A 23,029-nucleotide genomic window follows, 5' to 3' on the forward strand; every position below is an offset into this window, starting at 1 on the left:
TCCGTTTTGCTGCTAAATTTCTGTCCTCACCTTTGATACAAATGTATGTCCTGATATTATTGCAATTTCATGTAAATGCCTGTTAATCACAGTTACCACCAAAAGGTACTGAATTATCAATTATAATGACTGCAGTCCTTCTTATGTAAAAAATGGTTTTGGTCTGCACCTAATGTGGGTAGGATGGAGTTCCAGGTCAACTACATCTGCATGGAGTTAAAGACAAGAGTGCAGCCAACAAATAGGAAGGCCCATGGCAGATTTCACCATTGAAAATCAAGGACACAAGGATTTCCAGATAGACTCTGGATGGAGTCCTGGGCAGGAGACTTACAAATACAATTTACCAATGCTAAGAGCTTTATTGAAAAGAGGAACCAAACCAGGTTCTAAACAAGTGTTTGAACATGCACAGGTATGTACATTTTTAGGCTCTTCTGGGGGAAAAAATAGTGAGTGTACCCTTGCTTTAGGAAATTTGACAAGATACTTATGTACAGGAGTGATTCCAGAGGACTGTACTTATCACCTTCACATAATCCAGTTCTCTCCATATTACTTGATATTTATATATTGGTGATTAAAAAAAGACATTCCTCATCTGGCCATTCTCTTTGCTTTTAACACCAAAGACTATTGAAAATTAAATGTTTCATAACACACATCAATATTTCCCAGTAATTTTGAAACAATTAAATTAATATTTCCCTTCAAACTTTCTTTTGTTTCTAACTGAATATGTGTTCCATGTAAAAAGGCAGTGAAACTGCTTATCTGTATTATGGCAGCACCTTTGTGGCTCTGTTCAGGGGCTGGGGAAAGTTGCTGCAGCAACAGCTCAAGTTATGTAATGCTTCAATGAAGGATGAGTAAGCTGGTTTGCAGGGGGCTGCAAGCCCAAGCTTTCCTTTTCTGTCAGTTTCTGTCTGTGCATTGGAAGTGAAATACATTTTACAATAGGTTTTTAAATCCTCTGTGGAGAGTAATTTAGATTGAATGTGCTAAATAGTAATAAGAACAATATGGAGAGAGAATAATTCGGGGTATTTCTTAATATCACATTTTACTTGGCATGTTTGAATAGGCATAAAAAACTGGATTTTATTTATTTTACAGAATCAAAAATGTTGCTGATGCATTGCAAAGTGTAGCAAGACTTACCTGTGTTCATGTAACCTAAACAGCATGAATTACTGCACTAAGCAGTAAATCATAAACAAACATCTCAGATTACCAAACTTTTTGTTAAATCTTCAGAGTTTTCCTGTTCTGGCCTCTCACTTCTCTTTGCAGTAATTCCAAAGGTTGGTTCTGACAACAGAGGTTTAGGAGCATTTTGGAATTGTACATTCAGGACTGAGCAGAGTGGAATGAAAGCATCCATAAAGAAACTCAACATTTCATCCAGGTGTAAGTGATGGGGAAGCAAAGTGTGACTCAGGAGACTTGGCTTTTAATCCTGCCTGTCCTGGCTATTAAACCTGGCTACATTTTCAGGAAAGAATTTTAAAAGAGATTTATGCAGTATGAAATATTGATATGCTTTTCCAAGCATTCAGTGATGCTGGATTTGAATGATCCTTTTTATGTATTGTCAGTTTCCTAACAAGGTCTCATCTATTTCTGCATCGAGAATCTGGCTCCTTTTCTGACTGAAATTTAAACAACTAAATTGTCTTTCTCTGCACATAAAGAGTCTGACCCTCAGGCAGAATATCAGTTTTTGATTTTTAAATGCCATTTTTATTTCCTGTATTTCCTAGAAGAGTGAGGGCTGTAGACACACTATCTTGCTGTAAATGATCTTTGCTTGACAGTGATATGGCTATTTTCTTTACATCTGCTCCTGTTTTGCACTCTGAGGTTAGTGAAAAATCAGAGTGCAAAATCAATCACTGGCATTGGCTTTGCCAGGGGTTCTTTATAGCCCACCTCTCTTTGGGGTGTGACAGTGCATTCTGATTGTGAAAATTATGTTGCAGTGCTTTGCTGATTGTGCTGTTTTCCCTTTCTGTTTTATTTTTTCAGAAATAGCCTTCAGAACACTAGTGTCTTAATGTGTTGTTATCAATTTCAGTAGTGATGGTCACACACATTAACAGAACACACTGAGAACTAATTTTGCACTGAGCATCAGCCAACATGTAGGGTGCATTTACACTGCTATTTGTGAAGAGAGTATCCCAATTGTCTTCACTGACTTTGTTTTGCTTCACATTTTGGAGTGGCATCCAGTCATATAAAATGGATCATTTTCAGATGAAACTAAACACATATTTTTCAAAAATGCATTCAGTGCTCTTCAACCACTGACATGCATTCTGCTGCCAGGACCAGACTGCAATCAGTCGAAAATAAATGGACTGGTGAAATGTTTGTGTAAAATGTAAAATGTTTGTGGTGTGGACACTAGGAGATGACTGGTTGTTAGCCTCTGATTCTGTCCCCATTGGTCAGCACTCCTTGCTACACTGAGGCACCTTAGAGGGGCAGCCACAGTATTTGCAACTTTAAGTTTCTCAGGACTGTTCCTTGAGAAATGCAGTCCAGTGATTACTTCTGGAGCTGGATGCCTAGATTCTCATTTATGTTGATTACTGTGTTAACTATGATGTCTTTCATCTTGTCCAGCCCCACCCTGCTATTCACCTTTCTGTGTGCTATCATCATCACACCCTCTCTCTTCTGTCCTTCAGCTTTGTTTGAGTAGATTGACTCTAATAACTGGGGGCAGTAACAACATCCAGGCTGAAAGATTCACATTGGGTATTCAGTCTCACAGAGGAAGTGGTGAAAGCCCTCCTGAGAATGGACCTTCATACAGGATCAGTTGAGCCTTACAAGATTCAGTCGGGTGTTATCAAGGGTGCAGCTGATTAGATTATCAGGCCAGTAGACAGTCACCTCTTATTTTAAAGAGAAATCAGCTTCTCCAGACAGTGAAAGGCTGACTCTGAAATACATTCACCACCTCTTCTACCACTGCTGGATGCTGAGTTTGCAGACAGCTATTGTAATGATTCTTTACAACCATTATAATAACCACCGTTCCCCATGTCTCATCTTCCAGTTTCCTAAAAAGAGCAGGAAGTAAATGTGATTCTGCTTTTCTTGGGGTTTTGGGGGGATTTGTTTGGTTGGTTTTTGTTCCACCACGGTATGCAGTGACTTAGGTGGTTGAAAAAGAGCATTTGAAGTCATGTTCTCTTGCTAGGTACATCGAGATGTCATCCTGCTGCTGGGCAAAGCCACACAAACAATCCTTTCCCTCAAATTAAACAAACATAAAGCTCCAAATGATACTTAAATACTGTAGCCTCATCTAATTATTTGTGAATAGGATAGATCTGTGTGAAAATAGGCACCATTCCAGCAGACCTATCTTCCTGCAAAAATATTGCTGCTTGCCTGTTCAAAGATTAAAGTAAAGGTTCACACTCTCCAAGGGAATCACAGTGCTTCTACAACTGTATGCTAGGGATTTCTCTATTACAGATATTCTAGTCCTGACTAGGGAGAAAATCCCATGAAAATCTTCCTGGACCAGTGACAGATTTGCTCCAGTATGAAGCGAAACGAGGGATGTGAGCTTCCTGAAAGCCAGTGGATTTGTGTCAGTCTGTGGGTTTGGCTGGTGTGAGAAGGATGGGAGGACACTTGGACACCACATTCTGCTATCAGCCCAAGTAGGGAGCCCTTTCTGACACAGGCAGTGCTTTGTTCTTGCTTCACTGCAGAAATACAGTGTTGTAAATCACAAATACATCATTTACATGTGTGCACTCATATGTATGCAAACAGCTGTAGAGAAATGTATTGTAAAAGACACATTATCCGTGTGGATGTGGATGAAAAACTCAACATACGCTGGCAGTGTGTGCTTGCAGGTGAGAAAGCCAATCAAATCCTGGGCTACATCAAAAGCAGAGTGGCCTGCAGGTCGAGGGAGGTGGTTTCCCCCCTCTGCTCTGCTCTTGTGAGACCACACCTGGAGAACTCCATGCAGTTCTGGTGTCCCCAACATAAGGAGTTGTAACCATTGGAGCAAGCCCAGAGGAGAACCACAAGTTTAAGAGGACTGGAGCACCTCCCATAGGGAGACAGGTGAGAGAGTTGGGGCTCTTCAGCCTGGAGAAAAGAAGGTTGTGTGGAGAGCTCTTTGCATCCTTCCAGGATCTGAAGGGGACTGCATGGAAGCCAGAGAGGGACTGTCAGGAACTGTAGTGATAGGACAAGAAATTATGGGTTCAAACTGAAACAGGGGAAGTTTAGCTTAGCTATTACAAAGAAATCTTTTATTGTGAGGGTGGTGAGGAGCTGGAACAGGTTCACGGAGGTTCATGGAGGTTGTGGATGCCCCAACCCTGGAGGTATTCAAAGCCAGACTGGATAAGCCCTTAGGAAATTTGGCCTAGTGGGAGGTGTCCGTGTCCATGGGAGTGCAGTCTGTGACTAGATGAACTTTAAGGCCCCTTCAGCCCGGTTCTCCGGTCGGATGTATCGGCGCACGCCACTCCCCGCGGGCCGTACCCCAGCACAGGCGGCGCGGCCCGGCCGGGCCCTGTCCCTTTAAGGCCGCCTCCGCGCCCTACCACGTGCTGGGGCTGGGCGGGGGCGCCGCGCAGCCAATGGGGACGGCCCGAGGGGCGCGGCGCCACCGCAGCCCCGGCCCCATCTCTGTCTGCCGGCGGCGTGGGGAGCGCTGCCTCGCTCTGCCTGCCCTGCCCTGCCCGGTGCACGGCCGGTGTCAGCGCCGCCGCCGGGAGCACCCGGCCCCTCGGTCAGGTGACGGCTGGCGGCCGGCAGCGGCGCGGCTGAGCGGCCCGGCGCTCCTTTCGCCTCCTCTCGCCTCCGCGGAATGCTGGGCGGCTCCGCAGCGGCTCCGGGGATGCTGCCGCGGCCGCCGCCGCTCGCCGCCCGCTGAGCCGCTGCGAGGGGCGCGGCGGGGCCGCCGCCGGGCGGGAGGGCGGCATGGCCCCCACCCTGCTCCAGAAGCTCTTCAACAAAAGGGGCGGCGGCGCGGCGGCCCCGCACGGCCGGGCTCCGGGGGAGGGGCCCGCCTTCAGGTGAGCCGGGCGGGCGGCGGCGGGCGGGCCCGGGGGCTGCCCCGGCGAGGCGGCAGAGAGGCCGGCGTGGGGCGCAGGTGTGCCGCAGCCCCGCGGGGTCCCCCGCCGCAGAGTTTCCGGGGGAACGGCCGGGGAAAGGGGGTGCGGCGGGAGGCACGGCCGCGCCGGGGTGGCTCTTCTCCCGCCTTTCCCTCCCGTTGGATCTCTCAGCCATTTTCTGCTCGAGTTGGCGGTGGCACGCCCGGGAGCCTGGGGCGTTCGCCCCTCGGCAGCGCTGGGGGAGAGGCACCGGGCCCCCTGTCTGGCGTTTGTGCGCGGTTGATGGGATAACTCGTGCCCGGGTCTCATCAGCACTGGACAATTAAGAAACGGCTTAATTGTTATGACCTAAATACACGTGCGCAGTCTGGTGACCCGCTAAGCATTAGGCACCTTTCACTGCCCCCTGCTTTTGATACCGTGCGTGCTGAAACGTGAGGCTCCGTAGCTATGGATGCTTCGGGGTTTAAATGTATAACCTCTAAATAATATCGATTCTCTGTGTAATATTGAACTTTTAATGTTTTCTGAACCTTCGGGGGCAGCGTTTTGCTCAGGCTGGTGCTTTGGAGCTTTGTTCGTGTGACATCTGTGCTGCTCACAAGACCGAGCGGCCCGGTGAGCACAGTGACAATCACATGCGTGCCCCGTAACCCCTGTGCCTGTTTTGCTGTGCGGCATGAGTTGGCTGGTCTTGTGATCAGATGGTACACGGGGCTGAGTTGGAATCCGGGCTTTAAACGCTGAAACTACTAAGGATGGTCAGGGAGAGCAGTGGGCAATATTTTGATCCACAAAATGCCATCGTGCCAAGTATGAAAGATCACAGTTGTGGAACCATTATAATTCCAGAGATGATCTGTGCAGCATATTGCCATTTGTGGGCTAAAGTTACAAGATAATGGAGAAACAGTAGTGTAAGATGAAAATGACAATATATTTGGGTTACAAGGTGATTCCTTTGAAAGTGATTGGACACAGTCTTGGAGCTGCAGTCAGAGAACAAATCTGGTGAATTTTGTGAAGCTGCAGAGTCGATATGTTGCACTTGTAACTGCAGATTATTTTTCTGTAACTGCCACTTCTTTTAGCACTTATTCACCTTATGAGTTAAATATCTCCTTTAATGTGGAAGAAAACAGTTCCAGGCTAACTCTATTATTTTGCATTGAATTTATAAATATTCTGTGTCAGAGACCAGTGTTGTGAGTTCTGGATTATTGGATTGTAATTGGATTATCAAGTGTCTCCATGAAGGCAGATTCCTTGCACAGTGTGTTTCCCCCTAAAATCAGTAAGATTATTCTGTCTGGAGTATTTAGTGAAGTTAGGGATTGTACTTTCTCCTCCTTTCTGTTTTTTGGATAAGATATTCCACACTTGGTTTTCAGCTTAAGTAACATTTAAGTTATGTGATGCTTTGCATAAAAGCTATTATAATGAAAATACTTCTGTAGGTACCCTTCACTCTTTTTATCCCCTATTTTTCCTCATTCCCTTTCTATCTGCCTTTTTTTGATGCACCTAAGGTTAATAAAATTTTTGAAGTATTTTACATGTGAATGGAGGGGGTTTTTGCTTGTTAATATTAAGCTTCTTCCTTACAACTTTTAAGTATGCTGTAATGCTTTTTCTTTCTTTCCAGTGATCTGTTCATGATCTGCAAGAGCATGCTTATAGGGTCTGAGAAGCTTTGCTGCAATGCTTTTAATAGACTTTCTGTTCAACAGTAATCTCTGTTTGAGTGGAGAGATGTGATTTGATCTAAGTAAAGTAGGAAACATAATCCTTTGGTAGCTTCTGTATTAAGCACATACTGCTGTTCAGTGTTGGATGCAAAGTGGCAGAATCATTTTCTAATGACAAGGCTGTCTTTTTAAGGATCTTTAGTTAGTTTTATTCCTTCCAGGTTTTGGTTAGTGAGGTCCCTCCATGCTCAATATGTCTGACAGTGTTTAGCTCAGCTCAGGGGTCCTGTGAGACCAATAACAATCTGTATCCTTGGACTTTCAATTGTTATGAATGCCTTGAAAGCTTAAGTGTATTCACACACCCTCCTTACCCTGAAAAAGAGAGGAATCACCAAAAATCTCTTTAGTAGATAATGCTCCTCAAATTAATGTGATTTGACAACTTTTTCCAACTATGTTGTTGGAAAAACTTTGTGTTTTCTAGTCTTCCCAGGAACACCAGAAAAAGTTCTGTTGCAGGGGGCTATCAACCAGGCTTGCATTTTGCCTGTAACAGGCACTGCATGTGCTCATTCTGTTGCACTCTCTCATTTAATGGGAACTACATCTTGGCCAGAGGTCCACGCTCCTTCTGCTCTGAAGGAAGCATCAAACTTCAAGGTCTGTGCTGCTTACCAGGATGAGCTGGCAGTGCCTCAAAGAGCAGGAGACATGGAGCCTATAGGTGAATGTGGAGCCACAGGAAATGATTTCTTGGGTGCATGAATATGAGCAGATTAATTTGGCTCAGGAGTGCTCTTTTAAAGAAAACCTCTAAATTGTCCCACTAACTGCACTTTGGCTCACAAAGCCAAGGGGCTTCAGTACATAAACTGGATTCCTGTTGGAATGAATGGAATTAGAAAGTGTGTTCCAACCACTAATGGGTATTCAATCCCTGGGACCATTCTACAGCTGGTCAAAAGTAAAACTCCAGAGCACATGCAGTGTGGGTGTCAGGTCCTTAGCAGCAATTAATGCACTCTGTGAAGCTAGTCTGAGCTGCATTACATGTTCACATAAGCACAACCTTCACCTGCAGGGTGAGGAGAGTGTAAACATGAGATGCAGATGCTAATATAGAGCTATTGGGATAGTAGGACTTTCTACTGGCCCAGGCCTCCCTTCAAGATAATGGAAGTATGAAGTGCTAGAAGGGTAGTAGTTAGAATTATAGAATAGCTTAATTCCTTTTTTACAAAAATTATAAACCAGCTGGAGAATAGATGTGTATTAGTGAGATATTACATTTGTTCTAAGCAGTTTTGTATACAGACTTGAGCTTCTCTTTTTTTACTGCTGCTTCTTGCTTCCCTTAACTAAAAATATATATATCTATGTGTGTAATACATATGTAAAGATGGATGTGTGTGTATACACACATCCCCTTCAACAGAGGCACTTGAGTGACTGTAATTGAATATATTTCTTCTTAGCCTCTGAGACTCTGGGAAAACCCTAATTACTTTGTGTGCAAGCAGTGTGTATTTATGTGGCTGAATTCCCCTAAAACTTCTTATTTCCTTATCAAATGTTGCTTTCCATGTAAAATTGGTTTAGCATAGTTTGTACAATATTTTGGAGTGCTACCAGGGTCATGTATTCAGCAGAATCATAGATCAGCTTGTGTTGGAAGAGACCTTAGAGATCCTCTAGTTCCAACCACTGCTGCCTTAGACAGGGATACCTTCCACTAGACCACACTGATCAGAGCCCCATCCAACCTGGCCTTCAACATTTACAGGGATGGGGCATCTGCTGCTTTTCTGGGCAGACTCTTCCAGTGTTTCACCACCCTCACAGTAAAGATTTTTTCCTAATATGTCATCTAAACCTGTTCTCCTCGTTTGAAGCCATTCCCCCTTGTCCTGTCGCTGCATGTGTTTTAAAATTTCTCTCTCCATAATTTTGTAGGCTCCCTTCAGGTACTGGAAAGCAGCAATGAGGTTGTCCTAAAGCCTTCTCTTTTCCAGTTTGAACAGCCTCAGTTCTCTTAGTCTTTCATCACAGGAGAGATGCTCCATCCCTCTAATCATGTGTCTCTCCTCTGGACTTGCTCCAACAGGTCAATGTCCTTCCTCTGGTGGGGACCCCCAGAGCTGGATGCAGCACGGCAGGTGGGGTCTCACAAGGGTGGAGTAGAAGGGCAGAATAGTCTCCCTGGTCCTGCTGGCCACGCTGCTTTTAATGTAGTTTGGGACATGTTTGGCTTCCTGGGTTGCAATGCACATGGCTGGGTCATGTCCAGCCTCTCACCCACCAGCGCCCCCAAGTCCTTCTGGGCAGGGCTGCTCTGAATCTGTCCATCCCCAGCCTGTGTTGATACCAGGGTTTGCTCTGACCCTGGTGCAGCACCTCGCATTTGGTCTTGTTAAACCTCATGAGATTGCCATGGGCCCACTTCTTGAGCTTACCTAGGTCCCTTGGGCTGGCATCCCATCCTTCAGGTGTGCAGACAAGCACAGCTTGGTGTCATCTGCAGATTTGCTGAGGGTGCACACAATTCCATCACTGATATTCCCCAAGGGACACCATTTGTCACTGATGTCCATCAGGACTCTGAGCCATTGACTGGTGCCCTCTGGATGTGGCCATCCAATCAGTTCCTTGCCCACTGAACAGCCCATGAAGTTTTAGGGATTGCATAGAGTATAAGCACATAGTATCTCAAGAGTAGAATGTCTCAAGTGCTAAGCATGTATTTGAGTAAGGTATTGGGGGATGGCCTTAAGGAAATTGATCTGGGTTGCAGATAGTTTGATTTTACTTAAACTGATAGCAGTTTTTCTGTAATTGTGTTTACCCGATTCTAGAAGAAATTTCACATCTCTGCTTTTCTGCATTTTTCAACATAAAGTCTGAGGTTGTCCTTAAGCTGTGGATTCAGACTTCACCTTAATTTCAGTCTTTTGTAGTTTGATTTGGTTTTGGGTTTTTTAAATGAAAATAAATGTCTTGGAGTTTTTGGAAGACTGCTTTCACTGCTGAATATATAATTTATGCATTGCAACCTGTGATTAAATTTCTTTGATATTAGTATGTGTAGTGAAGGTCTGTTGTAAAGTAGGGAATAACTTCATTTCAAGTATTTGTTTTGTTTTTTTTTTTTTAAAGGTTGTGTTATTTCAGCTGTGTCTGAAACTTGCATGCAGTCTATTTCCTCAGCTTTAAGTATCAGCTGCTCCTTCTGATGTCTATAATGGAACGAATGTCATGTTGTAGCTGCAGGATATCTATCTGGTAACAGTTTGTTAGCTTTGGTATATGAGATCATTTGTTTGGCAGCTGGTACTAGTGATTCCTTTGGTCATAGTACTGAAATGCTTGGTGAGCTCCTACTTGCTAAGCATTATTTCACAGCATTTATTACCAGCCTGGCAATGTTCCACCTTCTGAAAAAGGAAAGAAAGCAGTAGTGAGCTTGGAGTCTGCTTGTATGTCAGTTTGTTCAAATGAAACACTCCTCAGAATGTTCTTGTGACCTAATATGGGTTTTTTCTTGAGCTTCTTGCAGTTTTGTAGAGATCCACACAGCACTTACCCTACTGAGCACACATGTACATCTTCATACATGGAAATACCCATAAACATCTGGCTGTAAACCTTTTGAAAAGTATTTGAAAAAAATTCACTGTTTTACGTGCTGTAAAAGGGCAATCCAGCCCAAGGCCAGACCTGAGCATGGGGGCAGGACAGGTCAAAGAGCAGATCTAAACTGTACACCATTTCACAGACAGCTGAAGATGAGCCTCAGGCTGCAGTATTACACCTTTGCACTGGTGTTAGTCTTTCATCCATAAAGTGAGCTAAAGAATAAGTTCTGCAGAAAGAGATTTATTAGAGTCTCACTCAAAAAACCAGCTTAGACAGGAAGTCATTGAAAGTATGGTCCTTTGACATGGAAACCACACTTCCAGCCTGGGGCTTTTTTGGAGGAAAACAAGCCCCAAGTCCTCTGGTTTTGAGCTTAGCAGGAGCTAAGGCCATTTCTGCACTAGTTGTTTGAATTTCCCCTCCCCTAAACACTGCTGTCACTGAACAAACCCTTGGTTTGCTCTAGCTTTGCTCTGAGTCTAGCTCCATCTCTCTTAACATTGCAAGAAGACACCCTGTTTTTTGTTTTGGTTTTTGTCTTTGTCACAAATGACAAAAAATGTGTGGGAATGCACAAGCTACTGACATTCTGAGAGGGATGGCTGTACCTTGATTATTTAGTTCCAGGAAAAGATGCATTATTGCCTTGCAGTCAAATGAGTTTTGCCTGTGGGTTATCTTGTTTCTGATTTACAAGTAACTTATCCATGGAGTTCCATGTGTTTATTCTAAAATTGGTGTGCAGTTGGATAGTAGATGCTTGATTCCTTATTCTTAGGGCACTTCTGCTGTTGACATGTCCAAAACTGGGTGAGTACTGTGCCACATACCGTGCTCAGTGGAAAGTGATTTGGGGAATGGTAGCAGCAGAAAGCCTTGGAGGTATCTTTCCTTGGTGGCACAACTTAAAGCAGGAAACACTGCAATTTAACACAGTGATGCTAATGCTGTAGGGGAATAGCTGTAAATGGCTTGATGTGAATGGGAAAATAAAGCTGCTTGGGGCTGAAAAATGTGGACAAGCATTCATAAAAGCTGAATTTGTGGAGAAACGTTTTAAAAACTGATGGAAGTCTTTGTTGCCAGCAGCGGGTGGCTTCATGTAAACTTACATAAACTTTGTAACTTTTCTTATGTAAACTAAGTTCAAGTTGCAAAATAGCTTTATTAAATTTTGGGGGAAGGAAGATGGAAGAGTTTTCACAAAAATGTTTTAGTCATTAGTCATCATATCATCCCACTTTGAGGTTGTGGGATGTAGGTGTTTCCAGTGCATGGTAGGGGCCTTCAGCTGTTGCTTTGGTCTGAACAGTGAGTAACAGCAGACCAAATGCCCTGAGATAGTAGATGAGACAAAGGAGTTGGGGTCAGAGGGGACAGAAAATGGAGTAATTTTTCTCATACAGATAATCCCTTGTTCTGACATTTTGGTATCATTGAAGATGCTGAGGACTTCCTTTGCAAAGAAAATTCTTTAGATTAATACTCACTCTATGTGCTACAATCCGTGGTGATGTACCTGTTCCTTTAAGAATTCCTTCTGACTCTAACAATCATGTACTTTCATCATGTACTTTGCACCTTAGTGATGTTCGTGGATAGCTTCTGAAGAGTAAATTCAGATTTGGAGTCATGTGTTGTGTTTTATATTTGTCTAGAGTTACTGCTAAGTGCACCCTTGATTAAGAGCACACTGTTGTCTTGTATGCAGCTTAGATGAAGCATTGTAAGAAGAATGTTCTTAGGCTGTCCTAATTACCAGTACTTGCTGTGTGAAGGTTTCCATGGGTACATTTCTTAGGCAAAAGATGAGGAATGCAGTTCTGTAGGGTGGTGGTGAACAGGCTTGCAAGAGAGAATAAGCAGGAAAAGGAGGACTTTGAATGGGGTACTCCTGTGAACACAGCAAATATCTGTCTGCACTTTTTCAGTGTGCTTCCTGTGATAGTGTCAGATTACTGCTGATCTGACTAACAGGCATGGACAGGGCAGTTCACCTTTGCCTGTCATGAATCAGCTCCTCTGTGTGTGCTCCACCTATGCTGCTTCTTAATCTTCATGCTCAGGTTCTTCTCTGTTCTGCTCTCTCCCCACTGTAAGTGCCCTTCTCAAGTCACCCTATTTGCCTGGGTTTGTCACTTGAATACCTCAGTAATGTCTTGTGTTAATGTGCAAGGCTGAGATCTCAAGACAAGCTCCTGTGCAGGCTACAAGACAAAGTGTTCTGAGACACTCACTGAGCAAACGAGCGTAGGAGCTCTGGCAACAGTGCTCGTGTCTTCCCCACATCCATTAGGGCAAGTGCAGGTGCATCTACCTGACCAGCAGCTGAAATGTCTGTGGTCAGTCAGCACACTTCTCATAGGGGTGAGATTCTTACAATTGTACTGATAAAGGGGCACGAGGGCTTTACATCACACTTGCTACTGTTAGAACTGAGTCATGATTCTGCTTCCATGGACTTTGCTGAAGTGAAACTTGAGCTGCGTGTGATGTAATTATTGAATCAGTGTGGAGCTTTCTCTGCAGGATGCTCTCACTTCAGTGCAATACAGCTCAACTTTTCTCCTCCAAGGTGCTCAGTGAAATTTTAGATGTACTAATGAAATCAGCTGTATTAAGTAAACAATTGACAATATTTATTCATTTTGCTAATAGAGGTGCCAGCAGTCTGAATTTGGTATTAGCACTTTCAAATTAGAAATCTGAACACAGTAGTACTTAATTTTTTATAATGGAATCGAGAAGTTTCTTACAATAACTCAGCTTTTGTTTTCACTGAGTTTACTGACTTTTATGAAAGAAAACAGGCTTGAATGAACTCAGTGCTCTGAATTTCTGTGCAGAGTATTTGTACTGAATTCTGAATCTGGATGTTATCCAACACCTGGAATTGCTCAACTCTTGGGTTGGGTTTGTACAGGAGTACAGAAAAGCTGAGCAGAGTACATTAGATAAAGTTTTTGAAGGAAACCCCAGAGAGAAGGCTGTACAAACTGTTGAATACATAGTCCTGAGCAAGTTATTATTTAGTTATTATTATTACTATTTCACTGAATGTGGACAATTTTACAGAATGTAATGTTATTATGTTAAAACTCTCTGTGGTCTGGAAAAGATAGTTACTGGAACTTTTTGAAATCTGCAATTCACAGAAATTAGTTTATGTTCAGACAAATTTTTGTTGTATCTTCTGTTTTTTTATGTGGGCACATGAGCTTGTCCAGCTATTGCTTAACAGTTGAGTGCTTGTGTCTGTCACATTTGCTTGCCTTTCCTTCACATTCCCCCAAAATGACCTTTTAAAATCTTCACATTTAACGCCCTGCTCTCTAACTTGCGCTCTAAAATGGATTGTACTTTTTAGGACAAATCATTCTATAGGAAATGTCATGAGCCTTTTGTTTCTGAAGTGTCCTGTCTTGTTTAACAGCTTGGGTTGAACAAGGTGGGTGGAGACCTGTGAGGTGCTGGGAAGGAAGGTGCAGGAGCAAGGAAGAAGAAATTTGATGCAGAAACCACTTTGCTCAGCTGTGGAGCAGCAGGGTTAGTCCATGCATATGAAGGCTTGGTCTTGGTGAATGGCTCCAATGTTACAGGATGCTACTGCATTCTCCTGTTCAGTGCTGGAATTGGGTATTGCCTGGACATTTGTCATTTCCACAGTAGCACTGATAGAACAGTGTTGAGACGCTCTCAGTGGTGTCTGTGTAAAGGTCAGGGATAGAACCAGCTCTTCTTACAGTAGTCTGTGTAAAGCTGTCACACCACATAGGAATGGTTATGGAGGGCTAATCCTCGGCTGTGTTGAGAAGGCTGGAATAGAGAACAGGGATTTAGGGGCCACTTCAGTTCACTTAGCAGACAACCATAGTGACATGCATCTTAGCTCCTACTTGTCTTGGCTTTTAGCCTGGAGGAACGTTGCTCTCCCTTGTTAGCCACTTCAGGAGTGCAACCTCTGCACTCCCAACTGTTAAAAGCATTTCTAGATCACATCAAGTTAAAGAGTTGGAAAAATTAACCCTTTCTCCTTATAAAGGTAGTTATGAGATTTGCCTGTGCATATAATCATGCTTACAAAGCACTAAAATGATTTCAGACACAATTCTAACTTAGGGAGTGGGTGAGTAATACCTAATGACTTTGGTACTTGGGAGACTTGGGGATAGATGTCAGTCACCTGCTCTGGACTAGATCACAGTACAGTTGAGTTCAAAAAAGTTCAGGTACTAAATTTCTTGTGCTCAGAAGTTCCTGGAAGCAGTCTTAAAACAGGGATATATTTGGGAATGCTTTTGAATGGAACTAGGGAAATAACATCTATTTGAAAATAGCTATTTCTGTTTGTCACTTTATCATAGCACTTGGTGTTTATGTACAGCTAGACTGGATAATAGGTGTGCAAAGAAGATGAAAATGCAAACAGAACAATGTATTTTGTAGTGAATGTGGGTTTTTTGAAACAGTCAACTCAATGAACCCATGTGCACATTGATAATGTATCTGTCCAATTTCTTCATTTTTAAGCAAAACACATCTGTGTAGAGTGCCAAAGATGACTTGAACCTCTGATTAAAGAAATAATTCTGTATTTGGATTGAAATGTGTTAGCATGTGAACTAGAAATTTGATTGAAATTTGATTTGATGTTGGCTTTTTGTTCACATTACTGAAGCACTAAAAGTTGACTGTAGTCTTCATCAGAGTTGTATCCTTGGTCCCTGTTTTGACAGAAAGTGAAAAGAAAGTGAGTTTTCTTTGTATTTAAATGAAGTTATCCTGAATCTGTAGTTGTTAGGATGGCTTCTAGAGAGTCTGTTCTGATAGACTTCATCTCAGGAGTAAATCAGGTCTCTTATAAAGGATTTTCTTGTACACTGTTTTTTTGGGGAACACTAAAGGAGCTTGACCAGTTTTTACCTTCTTGTGAGGAGGAAGGTTTCTAATTTGTCTAATAATTGCTACATAAGCTTGCTGACTGAAATTTGTTTGCATCTATCAATGTGCAAATCATTCTTATTGCAGGACAAGGATGCAACTGAATTTTCTAAGTGATTTTTATTTTTTTTCCTCAAACATTTCAGGATTGATGGACTGATACTTGGCAGCCAAATGCTAGCTGGGTGTGGTCAGCTGTAATTACAAACAAACCTGACTGGATAAACTTCTAAGTCTACTATAATACCAGTGTTTTTGAGAAAATGTTTGAGATCCTATGTGAGTAGTTTAGAGTGGTTGGCCTGCTTTAAGGAGGGGAGATTGTTTCATAACTTAATGACTATTTATACATTCAAAGTCCTACGCAATTGGTGGTAAACAGAACGTAAGTCTTTAGCATAGTGGCTTGCAGCAAGGGTAGGTTTGCCCATGCCAGTCAGCTGCAGGACTGTGGTTTGTTTGGTTGGTTTTGTGTGTATTTTTTTCATTGAGAAGGTATATGGTATGAGTGATTTAATTGCCATGATCTTCTGCACATGGTCCCAAGGTGTTCCTCCTTCCCTTTCCAGTGAAACTTGAAAATAAATCTATGTAAGCCTTCAAGATTCAGGTCTAGTTACTAGAAAGCTACTCCGTGTGCTGTCTACAACAGAGAGTTAAGGAAAGTGTTTTGGATGGAATAGACAAATTGTGATAACAAAAACAAGAGGAGCAAAATGTATTTTTGGCCATAACTAGTGAAAAATGCCGGAGCTGACGTTATATCCGTCCATGTTATCACTTCATTCAATCTAAGTCAGGATTTCCTGGCATTCATCTAGACCGAAGCAATGGACTTTGCTGTTCGTGCTGCAGCAACTTTGGGTGATCAAGCATGGCTACTTGTGTATGTGTTCTTTCCCATATTCTTGCCAGTTGGGTAAATCAGTACTTTCTCGTAAATATTCAACTTAGTTTTTCTTCCTTCCCTTCCTGGTTATTGCAGACTAACTTTTCAGCTGCATTCTCTGTTTTAGAAGGATCAAAACACATCTTGTTCTTACAACAGTTTAACATAACCATTTACAGAGGTCTTACCAATATTGTGTTAGCTGGTCAAAAAAACTGGGCTGCTTCAGCTCTCAGCACTGTTGGAGAGCCACATGTGATATCTTTTCATAGAATAGGAATTTAGGAGGTAAATATTAATTTCTTTTTAAGTGAAGTGATACTGCTGAGTTTGTGCTTTTGGGTTAGATGAAACTGACCCCTTCTGAAGCAATTTCCCTTGGAAGAGGGCCATGGGGTCCTTGGATAGCACTTGCCTCTAGCCCTCCTTGAGTGTGTTCTTTTGTACAGTGGGAGTGCGTGTTCTGAACAATGATGAGAAATGGGGATTTGCAATCTTTCTGTGCCCCTGGAGAGAGTACCCTAAACTTCTGTCTGTAAAGCTTGAGAAAGTGCCACATCCTCTGCAGTTCACAAAGGCCTCTTGTGAATGTAGCCTTTTCATAGTAGAAGTGGAAGAAATTTCTAAAGAAATGGTTGCTGTTAACATGCGGGTGTTTTTAGCTACTTGGAGTGAAGGTGTTCGTGTGTGTTACAGCAGAAAAAATTCATTTAGCTAGAAAAAATTGGGGGGAAATGTTCAACACCAGGCATTGTTTATCTCTCTGTATCTATATATTTACATATGTCCAATAAATAACATTTTTTCTTAGTAATTTTTTTTCATATTCTGAAAATAATCCTTTGAACAAAGGTTTAAAAGCTGTATACAGAATCTTCCTTAAATAAAAAGAATAAAATATAGCATACAGGGCTTTATAGAGGAGGGAGAAGGAACAGGAAAGAACAGGCAACCAAACCCATGCCTCAGGATACCAACCCTAAGGTGTGGTGATGTCTGACTTGGCCTGCTCACTTATGTAGGAGATACTAAGGTCTGAGATCTGTCAGAACTTTTATACAGCACTGCAATGGAGTAAGAGCCAGTACAGTGCTATAAATACCAGATTCTGCCTTGCACTGTTGCTCAGAATTCTCCTTCAGACAGATGTACAATGTGTAGTTCTTCCTTGTGTTCAGGAGAAGGTGGGGAAAGGCAGAGGCAGGATAAAGGATTTCTCTTAATCTCATTTTCTGGCAGAGGCAGTTCCCAGACGTGCCTTGGCAGTGTCTGTATTTAGTAGCTGTGTTCCTGGCTGCTGGCCCAGTCACATGGCGCCGCTGGAACAAGTGCCACGGGAATGATGCATTAGCTGGGACCCAGCGCTGCGTGCCGGAGGAGCTGGGGTGGCCTGGCCAGCCCGGCCACGCAGCACAGGCGCCGGACCCAGCGCTGCCTGCTCCCGGATGGCTGCTGCTGTTTGGCTCCAGTCAAAGCTGGAAGCTGGTTATTGCAGGTGCCTTGAAAAAATAAACAGGGAAAGGAGCACAGTCAAATCCTAGAGAGTGTTAAGTTACAAGCAAATTTTCAGTTCTTTGAAATGATAAAGATCATCGCTCTGGAACAGCTTCTGCAAAATGCTTGACTTACTTTGGGTCAGCTGAGCTCTCCTGACTGTTGGAAGCTATGGAGATGACGGCAGAAAGTGGGATGCAAAGGGGAAAGTTGATAAAACTTAGCACAGCTTTCCGTGTGGATGAAAGAGCTAGGTGGTGGACCAAGGGTGCTAACCTTACTGCAGACTTTATCTTTCTTTGTTTAAAGACCTAGTTTAACAGAAACCACACTTTTCTTCATTAAGAAAGAAGAAAACCATTGTAAAACACAATTAAATGCATGCCTTTTTTCATGCAATTACAAGTCTTTAGCTCTTCTCTTTGCTAATGAGGAATTCCACTTCTGGAGTTAGCAACTGAGAGTGCTGTATCTGTGCTATTTGTGGTCCTACTTCAAACAATGTACTTGCTGGGTGTTTTCTTTGATTAGGGTTTTGTTGTATTGTGGGTTTTATTTTTTTATTTCTACATTATTACTGAGATACTCTATTAAAGCTAACTCCCAAACTTCAGACTTGTAGATAAGCCAGTGAGCAGTGATTCCTGATAACTTAGCTCTAAGCTGAGTTCTGACGCACTGGTTTAATGGGCTGCTCTTTATGTTTGCGGAAAGCTGATGTCTGCACTTCATGGCGACTCCAACTTGCGTAGATCTGTTTGTTAACTTCTATCAGCAGTGTGTGTGTCTTGTCATTTTTTGTGCATGTCTGTGATGATACTGCTTTGTAGCAACAAAGATGATGAAAAAATGCTTCCAGCCTTACAAAAATCCAGCATATTGTCCTTGCCTAAGCAGGGAATCTGTGGAATTCTAGCTTTTCAATGAACAAATATATCCAATATTGTTTTGGATTTCATAGAGGAACATATAGAATTATCCTAAAAAAAGTGACCCTTCTGTACAGTGATTTGATACCTAGAACTTTATTTTTCTTCACCTGAACTTTTTCTTCAGGAAAATGTGTGTTGAGAGAGAGAGCAGTGCTCCAAATAATACCTTCCTTCACTTGTTGCGTGACTAATCTGCAATGTATCCCGCCTAACTTGTGTGAAACTAGTAACTATGTATCATCCTTGAACAAGGTAGTTCATCTGAGGTTAATAGAGCTTTGCCATATTAGGACTACTTTAAGTCATTGTGGAAAAGGAATGTGGTGTGGCATCAGCACAACTCTTCTATATCTGAGGTTTCAGAACGAGAAGAAACAATGCAGGGTAAATGAGGCAAATTAGGAGGGAGGATAGAAACCTGTGTTCCCCATAAGCTATTCAATGGACTAAAAGAGGGAAAATCATTATTAAGCAATCCAAAAGATATTCCACTTCTTTAAATACGTGTTTTGGCACTAATCCTGAATGTCTGGGTCTAGGCATTTTATGTGTATCAATCTTGCTAAGTGTATGTTTTGCAAAAAGAAATGCTCATTGAAACAGCAGGTATGATTCAAACTTTGTTTCCTTAAGCTTCTCTAGCCGGTTCTAAAAGCTGTTTGGAAAATAAAGCCTTGCAGGGGTCTCAGAAAATATTCTCTTATATTAAAAACAGTGTTTAAGTTTTAGTGGACAGCTGTAACTTATACAGAAAATTATTCTGAACTACATCGCATACATTTATTTCTCCTCCCCCACCCCAAATTTTCTTGCTAAAGTCTTACCTTGAGTCGAAATCGTTTAGGCAGTTGTCTTGCAGTGAAGATGGACAGGAAATGACCTTCAAACAGAGCAGGTGACATGCTGTCACATAGCCTAGAAAAAGAGCAATTAAATTCTGCTTCACAGAGGATTATATCTGCAGAGCAGGACACTTTCTTCGATTTTCTGTGTTATCTACTTTATGGACTGTGTGTGTTTTCCATGTGTGGATTTATGTAGTATTTTGTTGTTGTTTAGAAACTATTCTGTGGATTTGCCATGTTAATTCCCCAGGTACTTTAGGATTTGTATTATTCTACAGATGATTGCATTTACAGAAGAAGTACTGTTGTGAAGCACGTCTATTTAGTGAGCTTACAGGAGTTCCTTGTTCTAATGCCTGATGGGAATTTGGTAGTTTGATGAATATTCCAGAATTTTGGTTTGTTTGGGGAAAGGGTAGTACAGAAGTGAAAGCTATGATTTCCTGATCTTAGTCAAAGTGTATTATTTCACTTATTTCATTCACACTTCAAAGATTACTGGTAGCACTGGTGTTTAAAGTAGTCTTCCTCAATGAGGTGAGGTCTAGAGTTGTCTTCTAGATCATTTAAGTCACTTGAGAACAGGCCAAAGATTTCACTTGTTTGCCATACTCGGGAGGAGGAGTAATTGTGATCAGTACTTGTCATTTCTCTGGGGATTGAAGTGGAGTTGGTTTTTTTTATTGCTGTAGGTTTCCCTCAGCAACAGAGCAAGTTGTTCAACCTAACCTTGCTCTAGTTTTTTGCTTTGCTTCTATCCAGATTTTGGAGGTTGGGGTTAACTGTGATTACAAAATCATTTTAAGGGTGCTGTGCTATTTAGCAGGTAGCACGTAGCACTGGATTTTGAAATCTTGCTTCTAACTCTACTGCTTGTCTGGTTGACCATTAACGAAGTTATTTTCCCTTTTTAACCTGGAAGGGAAATTGCAGTACAGCTGTTATCTTATAAAATGTTTAAAATTTTACTGATGGGGAGAAAGCCCATCATAATTCATGAGAGATGTGAATTATGAGCAGATATGTCTGGATAACTTTTTTTAGTGCAAAGATGGGGAAGAGGACTTTGTTCTGCAGTAGAATTACCAGAGTCAAGGAGAACATCCTGTGTGCAGCTTTGGTCACTGCAATACAAAAAAAGATATTTAAGCTATCAGAGAGTGCCCAGAGGAGGAGGGCAACAAAAATGATGGGGAGAAGGCCTTGGGGAGAAGCCATGTGAGGAATGGCTGAGGCCACTCAGTTTGTTGAGCCTGGAGAAGAGATCAGGGCAGGCACTGATCTCTTGTCTGTGGTGACCAGTGGCAGGACCCAAGATGGCCTGAAGTTGTGCCGGGGAGGTTTAAGTTGCATATTAGAAAAAAGTTACTCACCTAGAGGGTGTTTGGGCACTCAAACAGGTTCTGCAGGAAAGTGGTCACAGGACCAATCCTGACAGAGTTCAAGAAGCGTTTGACAACACTTTGGGGCACAAGTGTGACTCTTGGGGATGCTCCTGTGTGGACCCAAGAGTTGGACTCTATGATATTCTGTCTTCTGTGGTCCGATTCCTTTGTTCTGTTCAAAAACTTAAATTTACTTGGTCAGGAGTATTTTATTAGATATTTTTGTCATCAGTACTGTTATTGAATTATTTTAAGAGGCACATGACTATAAATTCTCATCAAGCAACTTGAAGTCTACAACCTTTTCTCATTGTTTTCTTTCATACTTTTTCAAAAAACTTTTCAAAGTACTAGTGCCAAGTTCTTGTCCAAGTATAAGGAGTTCTTGTCCTTAGAAGTAAAAGCATTACAGTGCAGAATATCTAGCATGTTTCTTGGTGTTGGTAGTTGGGTTTTTTAAACTGGTAACCATATGGCAATGATGACAGATTCTTACTTGCTCCTAAGCTATACGAGGTTGCTAGGGGTTGTCAGATGACACTTGCTCACATGAGAGCCATTAACAGGGTGTTGTAGCCAGTGTTAGAACAACCTTGCAACTAAGGGCGAGTCACTGCAGAAGCAACTATGCTTTTTTTTTTTTTTTTTTAAAGAGGCCATATGGTTCAGTCTTGTGACTACATAATTGCCAGCTACCTAAATCACATACCAGGAAACAAACATAGCTAAAGTCAATATTAGCTGTTGTATCTGCTACAGCTTTGCACCAGGCTTAGTAGGAAAACCTCTGACAGCAGCAAGAGCAAGTCCGCCATGGCTTCTGAAACCTGAAAGTCATGTCTGTTCTGTCTGGAATAACTGCAGAAGTACATTAGCAACAGCTGTCCTTTTGTATTAATGGCTAATAGAATATATGAAGATCGTTTTGCCTTTTTTTCCCCCAGCTGGAAATTCGGCAGACTGTGTTCCTTTATAGGGAAGAAAGCTGATGGTAAATTACCATTGTTAATGGTTGATCGATAGTGAAGAAACTTGCTTGAGGCTGTTTCTCTTCAGCAGGTATTTAGTTTCTTTGAGAGCTTTACAAGAGGATTTGTAGCTTAGAAAATGTGTGGAGGTACACCAAAAACTGCAAATGGCACTGGGGGACGAATAGAAAGAACAAGAAACAACAGTGATGTACCACTTGGAAATAATCTCTCTTGTACCAAATTGGATGAAAGAATTAGAAAGTCTTTGAGAGACGAAAGTGTCAGCTGTGCCAACAAAGTGACTAGACTGCTGCAAAACAGGTATGCATGTAACTTTTTTGACATATGATTTTTGATGAAGAAAGGACATTTTTATGTAACATTAGATTTATAATCATGTGCTGAAAGGCTCTTTTGTAAATAATTGAAAAAGTTCTGTTAGAAACTTATTCTTGATGATGATGATGACTGAAACTCCAGAAAGTCTTTCCTTTTTGAAACTGAACTGACATACTTGACCGACATACTTGACTCTGATGTGTAAGATTTATGTATATGCAAACTGAGGCATAAAGGGTAATGGCCTTTCTTTTCAATTAAGGTTAAATAATCTTACCTTCTCTTTCTAGTTTCCTAATTAGTTTCCCCTCTTTTACTTTTTTTTGCCACCTCCTGTGTTAGTGGGTCAAGTACTAACTGTGTGGAGCTGACAGGAGAGAATGCTGTGATGTGGGGGAAGAACAGAGAGGAGAACCCTCTGCTTTACTTGTAAATTACCTCTAATTCGAGCATTACATCAGAGTAATATGAAGGGGGAATAGTATTTATTTAACTTTTGTGTTGTCCTTTTTAGACATGTGCCAGCATGTCTCCAGTGTCTGACTCTTTAGAGCTATGTAGCTGTGTAAAAATATGGTTCAGAGTGGCTTTTTCCAAATTCTAGCACCCAAGGGTCTTAGAATTAGTATTCTACATTCAGGATTGCTGGCCTAAGAACCAGAAAAATGTAGATAAATATACATAGATGTTTCAGTCTGTGTGGTTCTCTAGCCTGTAGATGTTGCACTGGAGGAGTGAGGAGTTAGTCACTTTCAAAAACAGTTTAAGGTCAGCTGAAGTAGTTTTTGAATATAAATGAATAGG

General features: G+C 42.0%; 1 protein-coding gene across 1 annotated transcript in view; it reads left to right on the plus strand.

The window, feature by feature from the left end:
* Positions 1 to 4,707: 4,707 nt before the first annotated feature.
* FNIP2 (folliculin interacting protein 2) overlaps positions 4,708 to 23,029 on the plus strand; it is a 50,526-nt gene continuing 32,204 nt past the window's right edge. Inside the window, exon 1 of the mRNA XM_036381792.2 lies at positions 4,708 to 5,066. Within this exon, the coding sequence (XP_036237685.1) occupies positions 4,972 to 5,066 (95 nt within the window). The 5' untranslated portion in view covers positions 4,708 to 4,971. The remainder of the gene's footprint in view (positions 5,067 to 23,029) is intronic.

Source organism: Molothrus ater, chromosome 4, assembly GCF_012460135.2.
Source record: "Molothrus ater isolate BHLD 08-10-18 breed brown headed cowbird chromosome 4, BPBGC_Mater_1.1, whole genome shotgun sequence".
NCBI classification, from domain to species: Eukaryota; Metazoa; Chordata; class Aves; order Passeriformes; family Icteridae; genus Molothrus; species Molothrus ater.